A 12,933-nucleotide genomic window follows, 5' to 3' on the forward strand; every position below is an offset into this window, starting at 1 on the left:
GAGTAGAAACTGGGAGACCAGTGTTCATAATCCCATTTTATCCATGGAAGCACAATTGTTGACCTTGGGCAAGTCACACTCCCACAGAAGACAACAGCAACCCTCCCTTAATCTTCTTGCCCGGAAACCCTGATAAGAAAGTTGCCATAAGATGAAGGCATATAATAACAACAGTTGATAATTTACAGTTTCAAGACATGCAAAATTTCTTTTCAGAAAAAGCAATATATAAGGTTTTACTTTTTAAAAAAGGAGGGGACATCATTTGCTGGTGTCCCTCAGTTATAAAAATGTCCTTGGACTATAATAGGGAACAATTACTTTATGCCTGTTAAAATCAAAAAGCAATTAATTCCTATTGGGCCTGAGAATCAGTGTTTGGCATGATTTCAGGAGTTGACACGGTCACATCATACCAAAACCAATGACTAATTTTGTTCCTGACTGTTGAGAGGCCCCAAATTCTATTCCTTCTTCTTCTTGCTTTTGCTGTCTACTATTGACCTCTTCCTTGAGCCCAGGGTAGATGAATGGGCTCATGAGACACCAGGGTAGTGAGGAAGAATGGAGAAGGACTAATTACTACACAACAGAACTTCAAAATGTATTTTTTTTTTCAGATTGCAAGTCACAGAACCTCTCAGTCAATGCCATCTGGGGGTTCCTGGCAGTAGCAATCCTCCAAAATAAAATGATTAGGTTGGTCTGCTGTCACCTGCTACATGCTCAGTGGTTCTATGCCTAGTGAGCAACTGACAGTGATAGTAAAGATAGTACAGGTTGAGCGTCCCTTATCAAGAATTGCAGGATTCACAGTTGTTCACATGGATGAGTGAGATAGTGATGTGCTTGCCCTTTTTATGGCAAATTCAGAGTTGTATTTATGAGAACTTAAGCAAGGTGGGAAAACTTTGGTTCTTCAGATGGTTTAGTCTACAATTACCACAATCCTTTACCACTAGTCATGCTAGCTAGGCCTTTTGGGAACTGAAGTCCAAAGTATCTAGTCCAACGGTTCCCTATATTCTCATCTTAAAGAAACTTAATTTTCACATTACTTACTTTATGTTGTGGCCTTGTTTTCTTTCTTCAGTATGCAGAAAGAAGATATGGAATTCCAACCCCTGGAGCAGATTAAAGAGAACGAGGAAGCAAATCACTCAACACCATTACTTGGCCACATTGGCCGCTTTCTGAATGTTCAGTCCCCCAGTTTCTCCAGGTCATCAAGAATGAACCTGCTGCGTCGGAGAAATGAAAACACGCCTCCTTCCCCTTACTATGCCTACCCAGATATGGGGAAATCTGGGAGTCCCACCAGTTTTAACCAGCAAAGGGGAGATTGCTCCCCACCTGGCTTCATTTCCCAGGATCAATGGGACAACGCAGCCAGTAAGCTGAGAGAGTTTGATGCCTTCATGTCTACCCCATTCTATGAGAGACCTGGTTTCTATAGTGCTCCTCAAACACCTATCAGCTCCATCCCAATGATCTTCCCATCCAGGCGTCAAGGCCGCAAGAAACCTCCTGCTCTTTCTAGTATTGCTTCCTTGAGAGACAACCCTGCCAATCAATCTCCTTGCAGAGCCAGTGATTACGACAAAAGTGAGAACTCCCTTGATTCAGGAGGCAGAGAAACCTTTGTTTGGCCAGCAGGAAAGAACCAGGCTTCAGACTCCCTGGCAGTGACCATTGAAGGGGAGGCACAAAATATAACCAACAGGTCAAAAGAGGCTTTGCCTCTTGGAAGCCCAGGAGGTGTCTCCTTGGTGAACTCGGCAAGCCCCAAATACTCTTTCTTTGCCGAGTCCCCCAGTTCTGAGATGCAGACCAATACTAAGGGTTTGAATGACATGAGAGGTCCTCGACAGCCCCGACGGACTCCAGACAGCACAGGAACACCAAACTCAGACCACACCAATTTCCTTCATAACTATGGCATCAGGACCCCTAACAGCAATGGCCCAACTACTTTCTTTTCATTCACACCACTGACCTCCCCAGTGCTCGAGAGAGCCCAGCTGGGCAAAACAAACGCTGGTCCGGGCCCTGAGTCTTCTCCTGGATTAAGGGAGCAGGATTCTCCTGTGGTTCCTGGGGCCATGAGAGACATAGGAAACGGAGGTGCCACTGCTTCTTACCACACCAAGGATCAGAGGAAGGCAGCCAGCTCTTCGCCCAATGACTCTGGTATCTCTCTAGCAGAAGGGGACTTTGTGGGCCTAATGGAAGTGATCATGGAAACCAGTGAGAATACAGCCGATGAAGGGAATGGAAACAAGGACAACTGAATGCACTGGGCTGTCTTTCCTCATTGGGGAAATGGGTGGGGTTTTTTAAACGATTCCTTGGTGCTCTGCCTTTTAGAGGCACCAGAATCGTTATGAACTACAAAACAACTGAGAATACCTGCTTCTTAATCTGAACTCCTTCCATAAATACATGTGTGCTTCCATTAACAATCATCTTAAGAGCTATTCATGGTACTTCAGCCTCACAAAGGTAGGAGGAAAAGGTCTAATCGTTTAATACATTGTTTTGCTATTTGAATATACCAATGACCAGAACTGCATTACCAGTGCTGGGGACCTTGTTTTTGGCATGGATTAAGGGCCAAACTGAATGATTAATTCCACAACCATGCCAAGGATTTTCACTCCACGCCTCACTCAGCCAACCTACATCTGAACTTTTGAACTGGGCTGGGAAGCAAACTGGGTTGAATGCTTCAAGCAAGATCTTACCACCACATAACGACAAGACTGCCACACTAGAGGAGATGAATGTAATGAATCAGATTGGAACATGATCAGCCAGTTTCATCTGTCTCCAGGGCACATCAGTCTTTACTTCCTGCAGCACAGAGACCATATCTCACATTCCCAACCTGTTGCAATGCCAGATGAAGAGTGCCTTTAAAGGAAACCCAAATCATGTTGGATGTAGGTGCCTTTCTGTGACCAACTGGAAAGCGTCAATTCAGCACTGAATATCCTCACTTCTATTGTATGGACATCCATAGGATCCTAAGGGTAAAAGACAAAATGGAATCTCCTCCTATATAGTATTTGCTACAGATGATAGGAGCAAGGATCAATCTCAAAAGCTTATCTTTGGCCCTGAAAGACCAGTCCCATAACCTACCTGACTGCATGAAAGAGATGTTGGGATGGCAGGAGATAGCCTTAACTGAGCAATCCTTTTTTGACTAGCAATTTGAGAAATATATAGATGATTTTTTGGGGTACCCAAGTGAAGTATGATTCCAGTTTTAAGACTGAAGGCGAAATGTGCCATTTCTTGAAGCTCTTTTCTGTATTTATTACAAATAAATGGGTAGGAAGTTTTAAGGTTCAAGCATTTTTGTTTGATAAGCATTACATTGGAGAACAGATAAGGATGCCGTTTTGCTCAGCTCACAGTCCTTGCTATCACTATACACAGGTGTTTTGTACTCACGTTCCATTATGAAACAATCATTAGCACAAAAATGCCATTCTTGTATCAAGCATCTTATGCAAATTTGCACATGACCTATTTCTAAACATTAGATGACAAATGAAGCCAATTTACGAAAGTTGCAGTTCCCAATAATTCAAAATAACACCAGAACAAAGTGCATGGCAGTGCCATTAAAATACAGAACTTAGAAGGTGCAGAATTGGCAGTAGTTCGCCTATGATCTTGAATTAGTGATAAAGTGAACTACTGTAGCGAGACAATTGTTACTAGTAAATGTACTTTCAAGTGGCAGAATCTGGAACAACTCATTTTCATCTTTTGACAAATCTGGAAAACTGCAGCTGGGGTTCTCAGCCTTTGCTTCTTCAGATGTTTTAGACTTCCACTCTCAGAATTGCTCAATGACCATGTTAGCAGGAGCTTCTGGGAGTTGAGGTCCAAAAGATCTGGAAGGCCCTACTTTAATTTTCAGGGTATCAGGGAAGGACAAACCTATCATTTCCCTACTACCATTTTGGTCCAAGTACGCAACAGGCAAAGAGATAAACAATAGTTACCAGGAAGATGTTGACTTAAAGAAAAATCTAGTCTGTCTCCCAAAATGCAGAGTGTCTTCTCCCCCAATTCTTCCATTACAAGAATATAGTTGGAAAATTAAAAAGAATCAAAGTGCATGGATAATTTACAACCTGACCTCAAAGGGTGCAATTTCCTTTAACTGAGGGTGGAGAAGCCAGAGGCAAGCTTTAGGTTTAGGCAGGGCTGCCTATGTTTCACATGAGCAGAGATTTTGGTGATGCCTGACAAGACCAGCTTTCCTTTCAGGGGAGGAGAACCACCCAATTTCTGTTTTTATTAGGAATCTTTGAAATTGTACAAATGACACAAGATGAAAACTGAGAAAAAGCCCACAAAGAATCCTCAGCATGATCTCCCTAACTCTTTGACCCTTTCTTTTTAACTATGAGAAACTATGTTATGTAAAAAAGCAAACTTGTGTGATTTGAACAGCAACATTCAGGTAAATGGTACAAATTTTTAGTGTACAGCACAGGACTTTTGTTTTTCAGTGCTCTTGGAAAAAGTAGGCGAGATAAATGACATGAACACAAAATGAGACTCTCAAATGAATCACTTCAAAGGTTTAGAATAGAAAGGCAATGTTTTATGGGTGGTATTTGACTTCTGCCTAGGGCAGCTGCTGTTACACCATTCAGTTCAATAGCACAGCAATAAACTATAGCTCATAAAGCACAGATCTTCCACTTAAGAGAACGAAAAAAGCATCAGGGGAATTAAATCAGCCAATTGTTACACACTGTCCATCAGAAAGGGGGCAGCTGTTGCTTAGTTAAATTGCAACAGACATACATTTAAAGGACATTTGTCACTGATGACAACACTGATGTTTTTACATTCCTTAACATCCTTCATTATAAATCAGTAGTAAAAATAAAATCCAGCTCCAGATTGCAGAGCAAGTAACATCACTCAAAACCAGAGTAAGTTATTTTTTAAACGTATTTTCTTTTTTAAAAAAATTGTGTCAGAAGCTACTTGAGAACATACTGCAGATCGCTTCTGGTGTCAGAGAATCGACAGTCTACAAAAATGTTGCCCAGGGGAGGCCTAGATGTGTTACCATCCTGTGGCAGTCTTCTCTCATGTCTCTGCATGGGAAGCCGAGGCTGATAGACTCACCCCATCTCACAGATTCGAACCACCAACCATCAGGTCAGCAGTTTAGCCCATTGTGCCACTGTGGAAATCAGTACTTCACTGATTGAAGTACATCCACCATCATCAACAACATGCCTATTTTTATGTCAAAGCAAGCCACACCTTGACAGTGCTGCCCTAAAATATGTAGAATCTATAGAGTATAGCTTTTTTTTTCAAGAACCTGAGGTTATGGCTGGTTCTGTATACCAGAACCCTTTCTCCTAGCCATGACATTTGGAGAATTCAGTTTACAACACTGTTATGTATGTCTATTGAAGAGTACTACCAGGTTTAATGGAGCCTATTTTCATGTACTATGAGTTAGAGATGTTTTTAAAACCTGCAGCAATCTCAAAGTGTACTTTACTGACACTTTTGTTCTAAATATACTGCAGCACAGCTGAAAACAATTAGAACCAAGTCACTTTATTGGGCATAAGATATAACACAAAAGAACAGAAGTTGTTTTTATACATTATATGGACAATGCTAAGGGGGAAACCAGAAACATGCACTGCTGAAGATGGTAAGAGTCTCACTGAAGCTTTGTTTGTGTAGAGAGCTTTTAATTCTCATTGTCACTTTCTCCCAGAGTGTGCTTGTCGAAGAGGTACTCAGCCATTCCACATTTGGGTGCTCCCATCTTGCGCAGATTGGTCACATGATCACCCAACTCTTTGATGGATTTGACCTGCTCATCCAAGTAGTGAGTTTCAATGAAGTCACATAACTGGAAGAGAGAAAATGCATTAGGCATGCTCCTACTGATCCTGCCAAAATCAGGCAGTACTCACAATAATGTCTTAAAAGCATAATGAGCAAAGCCTGAGGCCAAGGAAGCACTGTCAGTTTCTGCTCCTGTACTGTTTTTCCTCTCCTCACATAGATGTAGTACAAGACATTTACAACTAAATGACAGATAATGAAGAGAAGTACAATTTAACTTACAATATGCCGACAGGTGTGCACAGGCAATCCACATTCTGTCCCAGAAAAGCTGAATTCAACTATATGTGTAACTTTTTGCCACAAAAGAACAAGGAATCTGAAGACACTTCCACTAAAATTCCACTAGAATTTTTGAATTCTCATAGTTGGCATATCACACCTTAAAACATGTGGGCAGCCATAAGGACTGGAACCTTGTTTTTATAGTGGAAATGCATAGCAGTAATTGTGGTGCTGAAGTCTACACCCTCCCAATACACTTTATACGCTCTATTGGTACAAGTCAAATGGCTCCACAGTATTCAAAGATTGCAAGCTCCAAGAGATCCAGCTAGCACAGGCAAAGTGGAAGGAATAGCAGGGGCTAAAGTCTCATAAGACCTGGATCCCTGTATGTACTGCATGCCCACAATATGGGAGCACAAACATCCCTTCCTATTAGACTGATATACCAATTCTCTGCTGGCTCAATGTTAAAGTACAGTTTTGCTTAGCAAATTCATTTTAAAGTCTGGTGGCAGTTGTTTTGTTTCTTAATAATAGCATGATCAGGGACACTTTTCTAGCCAAGCATGTTATTTATATTGACTGACACTTACATGAGGGTCATTTTTTTCAGTTGCCAGCTTGTGCAGTTCTAGAAGTGATTGGTTCACATTTTTTTCCAAGTGTAAAGAGCATTCCATTGCCGTCAGCCCACTTTCCCAATCATCACGATCTGGTTTCTAGTAAGACAAAAGAAGCAGAGTAGGTTTTTCACTGATCAATGCTGAGGCACTGTAATCCCAAAAATTAACAGAGCGTACCACTATTATGGAACAACTGGGCAGGTTATGCTCAAGGCTAGAAAACATCCTTGAGTTATGCCCTTTTGTCTTTGAAAGCACTTTACATTCTTGCTCTTGGGTCATGTGCCAAGAGGAAGTGATCTGTTGTTTTCAAGGGTCCTACAACATACCTATCACCACAACTACTCCAAAAATTGTAACACCAAACCATTTCCCACCACAATCTATTATCAGAAGAAAGTGCAGGCACCAACTATAGCAACAGGGCAGATGAGCAGCCTGCTAAGTATAATTACGAACAGCCTATGCTGAAATGTTTAAGGTACTCTTGATATGTACGAAGCTTCTTGTAATAAAACTTTTCCTAAACTTTGTCTCCTTTTTGCTCCCCTGTACTGCTGGTCAGTTTTTTTTCTTTTAAAAGAACACACGTCCTTAACAGTCAAGTGCAACAGAATGTCTGTGTATGTCAATTAGAAAATCTTGTTTGGCTAGTTTAGCAGTGTTGTAGTTTCCATGGAAGCAGATTCTCAAACTACATTTCCATAAAAACACGCTAGTTTGTAGGAAAAACATATTACAATGTGATAATATTTGGTATTTTCCAGAGCATTCTCTCTAGAAATCTTGTCAAGGTCAGCTTCTCTGTCAAGAACCCATGTGACTGCAAAGGATTTCGGGACATTCTAGGTTGTCCACACTGGAGAAGCCTCATTGCAGAGATTGTATAATCTGATCCAATACTCCTATGGAATGCAAGGTCACAAATCAGCAGTATGCGGAATAATCTGCATTTCAAGAAGACCTGGTCACTGTTATTATATGTCAATGAGTAATATTGATTGAACACATGGTTCAGATTAAAAGTGCTGGATCACGGCAGGACATGTTCCATACCATCACATGGCATTATGTTCTGCCAGATTAAACCACTTCAGACTTTCAGGAGAATCTAGTTTTGAAGAGTTACTTGTACACTGAAAAAGTGCACATTAATGTGGATACTCAAAATTTGTATTTTCTCCAATGTGATCATGAGATACATTCAAGCAAGAGTTCTGTTTACCTTGAAACTCCCTTCCTCCAGCATGGACCTGCTAAGCATGCAGTTTCCCTCAGACCATTTGACTTTACATCTCTAATCTAAGGACTGCAAACAGTGCTGTGTGTCTTCACACTTTTCATCATTATAAACTGGACTACAAGTCTTGGATCAGCTCACCTTGATGTCCTGAAGGAAAATGCGCCCACCCCTGTTATTCTGGAGCTTCATAAGTTTCTCTGCATGCTCACGCTCCTCTCGGGATTGGTGCAGGAAGTACTTGGCAAAGTTCTTCAGGGCCACGTCGTCACGGTCAAAATAGTAGGACTGAAAAAGAAGGCAGAGTTATGGATTAGGACTGTCAAGGAAACAGATCCAAACACTGAAGTCCAGCTTCAGCATTCCCATTCATCTGCAGCAACTATTCAAAATTATCTGCGACTGATCTGATGCATATATTTTCTTACCATTTGTTGTCTCATACAACTGCTGCACAACAAGCCTGTCAAACCAGCTGTGCTACAGGGCTTACTATGATCTATTTCTAATGCAACATACAGAACTAAGACTTTGTAAAAGAAGAGGACAAACTGTGGCTCTACAGATGTGTTAGGTTTGAACTAAGAACAATCCTTGCCACCAACTGTAAGAAATGGTTACAGCTGCAGTCCAAAGACATCTGGAACTTTCAATTTTGCCCAGAGCTCAATTTAGATGAACTAATTCTACAGGTCTAATTGTCAGTTTTTCTTTTGGTCGATCCACTAGAAAGTAAATTCTGAAAATCACTTCAGAACAGGAAGAACAAGGTGACTTGCCTGTACAGTAAGAGTTTACCCTTTTAACAGAAAAAAATTAACAATTCTAAGAACTCAACAAATTAGGGTAGCCAATACTGATAATTTTGGCTTGGAAAAAAATTGCCAACAGTCAAGAGATTAAACATTTCTGAGTACTCATCCTAAGCATGGATCTTTTAACTGATTTTACTTTAACATGTTGCTTTATCCCATTTATATACCTGTTTTATGTGATGTTTATTGTTTTCATGTTGATGTATTTTACTTTATATATTATGTATTTTAGGTATGTCATCTTTGTATGCTATTTGTGAGCTGTCCCAAGTCCCTATGTGAGACAATGGAGGGGTATAAATAAAGTTATTATTATCACCACCACCACCACATTGTTACATTACTTTTGAGGAGTTTTTGAACCTCTAATCCAGGCATGGGCAAACTTTGGCTCTCCTTGTGTTTTGGACTTCAACTCCCACAATTCCTAACAGCCATTAAACTGGCTGGGATTTCTGGGAGTTGAAGTCCAAAATACCTGGATGGCCAAAGTTTGTACATCCCTGTTCTAATTGGCCCTGCTACCACTGAAATGTACAATTTAGGCCACAAAACCAGGTTTAAGAGAGATAGAGAGACCCATTCCATTTTAGAAACCATTTGCCAGATGAACAGTTCTGAATTAAGCGCACCATGTTTGATCGCTTACAATTCCCCTTAACTATTAGTCATACATTAAATTCTATATTCCAGTTAATGTTACATCACAAAAGACTCCAGAGCAGCAAGAGCTGGGCTGTCCCTAGACAGCCAGTGTCAATAAATTCATTTTAAAGCTACTGACTTCCAAGTACTGTATGGATGATGTATGTCTAGAAATTTTATTCAGAAATTGACCCAAAAATCTGGGTCACTATCCATGAGTCCAAGTATTATTCTTTAACTCTTTATCAAAAAAAAAGGAAGGAAGGAAAACATCCTCTTTTCTGAATTGAGTGGCAAAAGGCAAAAAAAAATGTCTATTGTGGGAAAACCTAAAGGAACCATTGATCCCTTCTATCCTCTCAGCCATAGTGCCATTTATTGTCTCTTTGAAGGGAAAATGGTGGCAGCAGTGGTCAGGAACATCTAGCCCCCGCTGGCACCTTTCCCCAAATATAGTGAACTATATGCAGACATGATTTGTAAACTCTTCCAGTATTTGGAAAAATACATTTTAACATACAGCTGCCATGAGATGTTTGCAACCATATAAGCCACATTTGTGCTGCTAGGTTTACAACCACAGGCCACAAAAGTTAACAGTAACTTGGAGATATGGCTTTAGCTATGTTCAAAACAACCAGACCAAATGAAAACAAACAAATGTTCTAGAGAAAAGGTCCAAAGTCAATTAAAGTGCAGTCACTCTTTACTGGAGAGATAAGAACTGGGGCTTCTGCACACAAAGAGGCTCCAGCAAACGGGAGCCAATACTCGCACCACAAGAGTGTAAACACTCTTCCGCCCCACTCTTTGGTTACCTCAAAACATCCAGCGGCATAAAAAGACTCAACAGCAAGCACAGCATGCCAGTGGCGCAGTTACCTTGCAATACTTGTGGAGTAAGCAAGTGCATCACAAGACAGTTCCTCTTTGCATTGCAGCATTTGGCCACATAAAAGCAATCCGCCAGGAAAAACCTCTAGAGACAACAGCTGGATTGTGGCTACCTAACTCCAGCATAATGGGAAAGTGGAAACGGATAGTAAGGCAGAGTTCTTCTATAACAGGCATGGGCAAACTGGGCCTTCCAAATTTTTTGGACTTCAACTCCCACCATTCCTAACAGCCTCAGGCCCTTTTCTTTTCCCCCTCAAGTGGCTGAGTGGGAAAAGAAAAGGGCCTGATGTTGTTAGGAATGGTGGGTGTTGAAGTCCAAAACACTCAGAGGGCCCAAGTTTGCCCATGCCTGTTCTATAAGGTGCATCCGGCCTGTAGTATAAATGATGTCTATCACTACTTTAATTGCCATGGTTCAATGTTATGGGATCCTGGGAGATATAGTTTGGTGAGACAACTTCTCTCTTTGCCAGAGATGGCTAAAGACCCTTGGAAAGTTACAAATCCCAGGATTCCATAGCACACGGCATGATAAAGCAGTAGTAAACTGCATTAAATTTACACTGCAGGTAGCTGCACTTTATTCTCTTCCAATCAGAGTCTGCCGGTTGCCTATTTCCAAGTAAGAGCTGGGAAAACGTTGCGTAAGACCGTGTTGTTGAAGGCTTTCTTGGCCAGAATCACTGGGTTGCTGTGAGTTCTTCAGGCTGTATGGCTATGTTCCAGAAGCATTCCCTCCGGACATTCTGGCCACATCTATGGTGGGCTTCCTCAGCGGTTGTGAGGTCTATTGGAAACTAGACAATTTAGGTTTCTATTTCTGTGGAAAATCCAGGGTGGGAGAAAGAACTCTTGTCTGTTTGAGGCAGGTGTGAATGTTGCAATTGGCAACCCTGATTAGCATTGAATGGACTTTCAGCTTCAACATCTGGCTGCTTCCTGCCTGGGGGAATCCTTTGTTGGGAGATGTTACCTGGCCCCAATTGATTCATGTCTGAAATTTCTCTTATGATCTTTATTTACTGTCCTGATTTTAGAGTTTTTTTAAATACTGGTAGCCAGATTTTGTTCATGTTCATAGTTTCCTCCTTTCTGTTGAAATTGTCTACATGCTTGTGGGTTTCAATGGCTTCTCTGTGTAGTCTGACATAGTGGTTGCTAGAGAGCCAGCTAACAATCAGGGCCAGCAAACACCTCCCAACAAAGGATTCCCCCAGGCAGGCATCAGGCAGGCTTTGAAGCTGCAAGGCTTTTCAATGCCAATCAAGGTGATTAGCATTGAATGTTGCAATTGAATGTTTCAGGTCTAGAATTCCTCTTCTTTCTGAGTGTTGTTCTTTATTTACTGATTTTAAATTTTTAATATGTGTACGGGGGCGGGGGGGGAATCATCGACTAGACAAAGGCCCCATCTACACTGACCATTTAACGCGCACCGGGCAATTAACTCTCACAAAAGAATGCGAAAGAACGCCCTTAACGCGCATCAGTGCTTTGTGTCATCACCATCCGGGGCCTCGAAGTGGTTCGAAGATTCCCTGTGTAAATCCCCGCACTGCGAAACCACTTCCTTCAATAGCGGTTTGAAACAGCATTAAATGGCCAGTGCAGATGGGGCTCACTTTTTTAAAAAAGCCGCAGAAATGCTCTTTGAGTTGGATGCAGAAACCTTGCCCAACTCTGGAAAGGCAGTAGGCGGGGAGCTTTCTTTAGGCGCCGTGGTTGTTTACTACACCCCTCTGAAGGGGCGAAGTCCAGGAGGGAAGGCGCCTCCTAAAGGGAACGCCAGGCGCATGCGCGGCAGCTGAAGAAGTGGCAGCAAGGACCTTGGCCCTCCAGCGCTCCGCGGCTCCCTCGAGAAGGCCTGCACCACCCGCACGCGCGCGCCCCGCTCCTTCCCAGGACTCACCATGCTGAGGTACACGTAGGAAGCGTAGAGCTCCAGGTTGATCTGCCGGTTGATGGCGGCTTCGCAGTCCTGGTGGTAGTTCTGGCGCACCTGGGAAGGAGACGAGGCCATGGCAGCACAAAGGCGAGCGGATGGATTGATGGATGGAAAGAGGAAGGCGGCGGCCGAGCGGGGTTCCGTCCAATCACTGTTGAAGCAGGAACCTCCTCAGCTGGGTCGCGCAGAGCGTTCTGACCCGACCACCTTGACGTCGTCTCTATATATAGCCCCGGGCTGCGTCACAATTCCAGAGTCAAGAAAGCCACGCCCTCCGAGAGGGGAGGGAAATGGGAGGCGCGGTGAGCGACGGGCGCGAGGGCTCTCCTTGAGTGAGGATCTCGCGCTCTTCGCCCTCTCCCCGCCCGCGCGCACACTCGCACACAACACACATCACGGCACGCGCCTCCAGAGTAAGCATGACTCAGCAGGTTTGGCGCCTTGCTTATTCCTGCGGGGCTTCCTCCCAAGGACAGGTTGATTTGGGGGAAGAGCGCACCAGACGTGCCATACAGAAATGCTCCTCCACTGTCGAATTAATGCAGTTTGGCACCACTCTAACTGCCATCTCCCAATGCTATGGAATCCTGGGATTTAGTGAGGCACTTAGCAAGGAACACGAAAGGCACT

At 42.7% G+C, this 12,933-nt stretch overlaps 2 protein-coding genes across 2 annotated transcripts in view; one reads left to right on the top strand and one right to left on the bottom strand.

Annotated features, from left to right (window-relative positions):
• best1 (bestrophin 1) overlaps positions 1 to 3,350 on the top strand; it is a 37,605-nt gene extending 34,255 nt beyond the window's left edge. Inside the window, exon 10 of the mRNA XM_003224143.4 lies at positions 1,094 to 3,350. Coding sequence (XP_003224191.1) covers positions 1,094 to 2,291 — 1,198 coding nt within the window. The 3' untranslated portion in view covers positions 2,292 to 3,350. The remainder of the gene's footprint in view (positions 1 to 1,093) is intronic.
• A 2,244-nt stretch (positions 3,351 to 5,594) lies between these two features.
• On the bottom strand, positions 5,595 to 12,521 carry fth1 (ferritin heavy chain 1). Its single transcript, XM_003224121.4, has 4 exons — positions 12,268 to 12,521; positions 8,143 to 8,289; positions 6,732 to 6,857; positions 5,595 to 5,914 (listed from the first exon to the last, which is right to left on the bottom strand). Exons 1-4 carry the CDS (start codon positions 12,376 to 12,378, stop codon positions 5,750 to 5,752), a joined length of 549 nt encoding a protein of 182 aa, XP_003224169.1. The 5' UTR covers positions 12,379 to 12,521; the 3' UTR covers positions 5,595 to 5,749.
• Between the last annotated feature and the right edge of the window lie 412 nt (positions 12,522 to 12,933).

This window comes from Anolis carolinensis, chromosome 1 (assembly GCF_035594765.1).
Source record: "Anolis carolinensis isolate JA03-04 chromosome 1, rAnoCar3.1.pri, whole genome shotgun sequence".
Classification (NCBI taxonomy): domain Eukaryota; kingdom Metazoa; phylum Chordata; class Lepidosauria; order Squamata; family Dactyloidae; genus Anolis; species Anolis carolinensis.

What these genes read in the sequence shown, in the direction of transcription:
- fth1 (XM_003224121.4), bottom strand. Translation starts at nt 12,378, where the DNA reads ATGGCCTCGTCTCCTTCCCAGGTGCGCCAGAACTACCACCAGGACTGC. An exon ending in CCTACGTGTACCTCAGCATG is followed by an intron (nt 8,290 to 12,267) that starts GTGAGTCCTGGG and finishes CTTCTTTTTCAG; the next exon opens with TCCTACTATTTTGACCGTGA. An exon ending in CTGAAAAAAATGACCCTCAT is followed by an intron (nt 5,915 to 6,731) that starts GTAAGTGTCAGT and finishes TCTCTCTTCCAG; the next exon opens with TTATGTGACTTCATTGAAAC.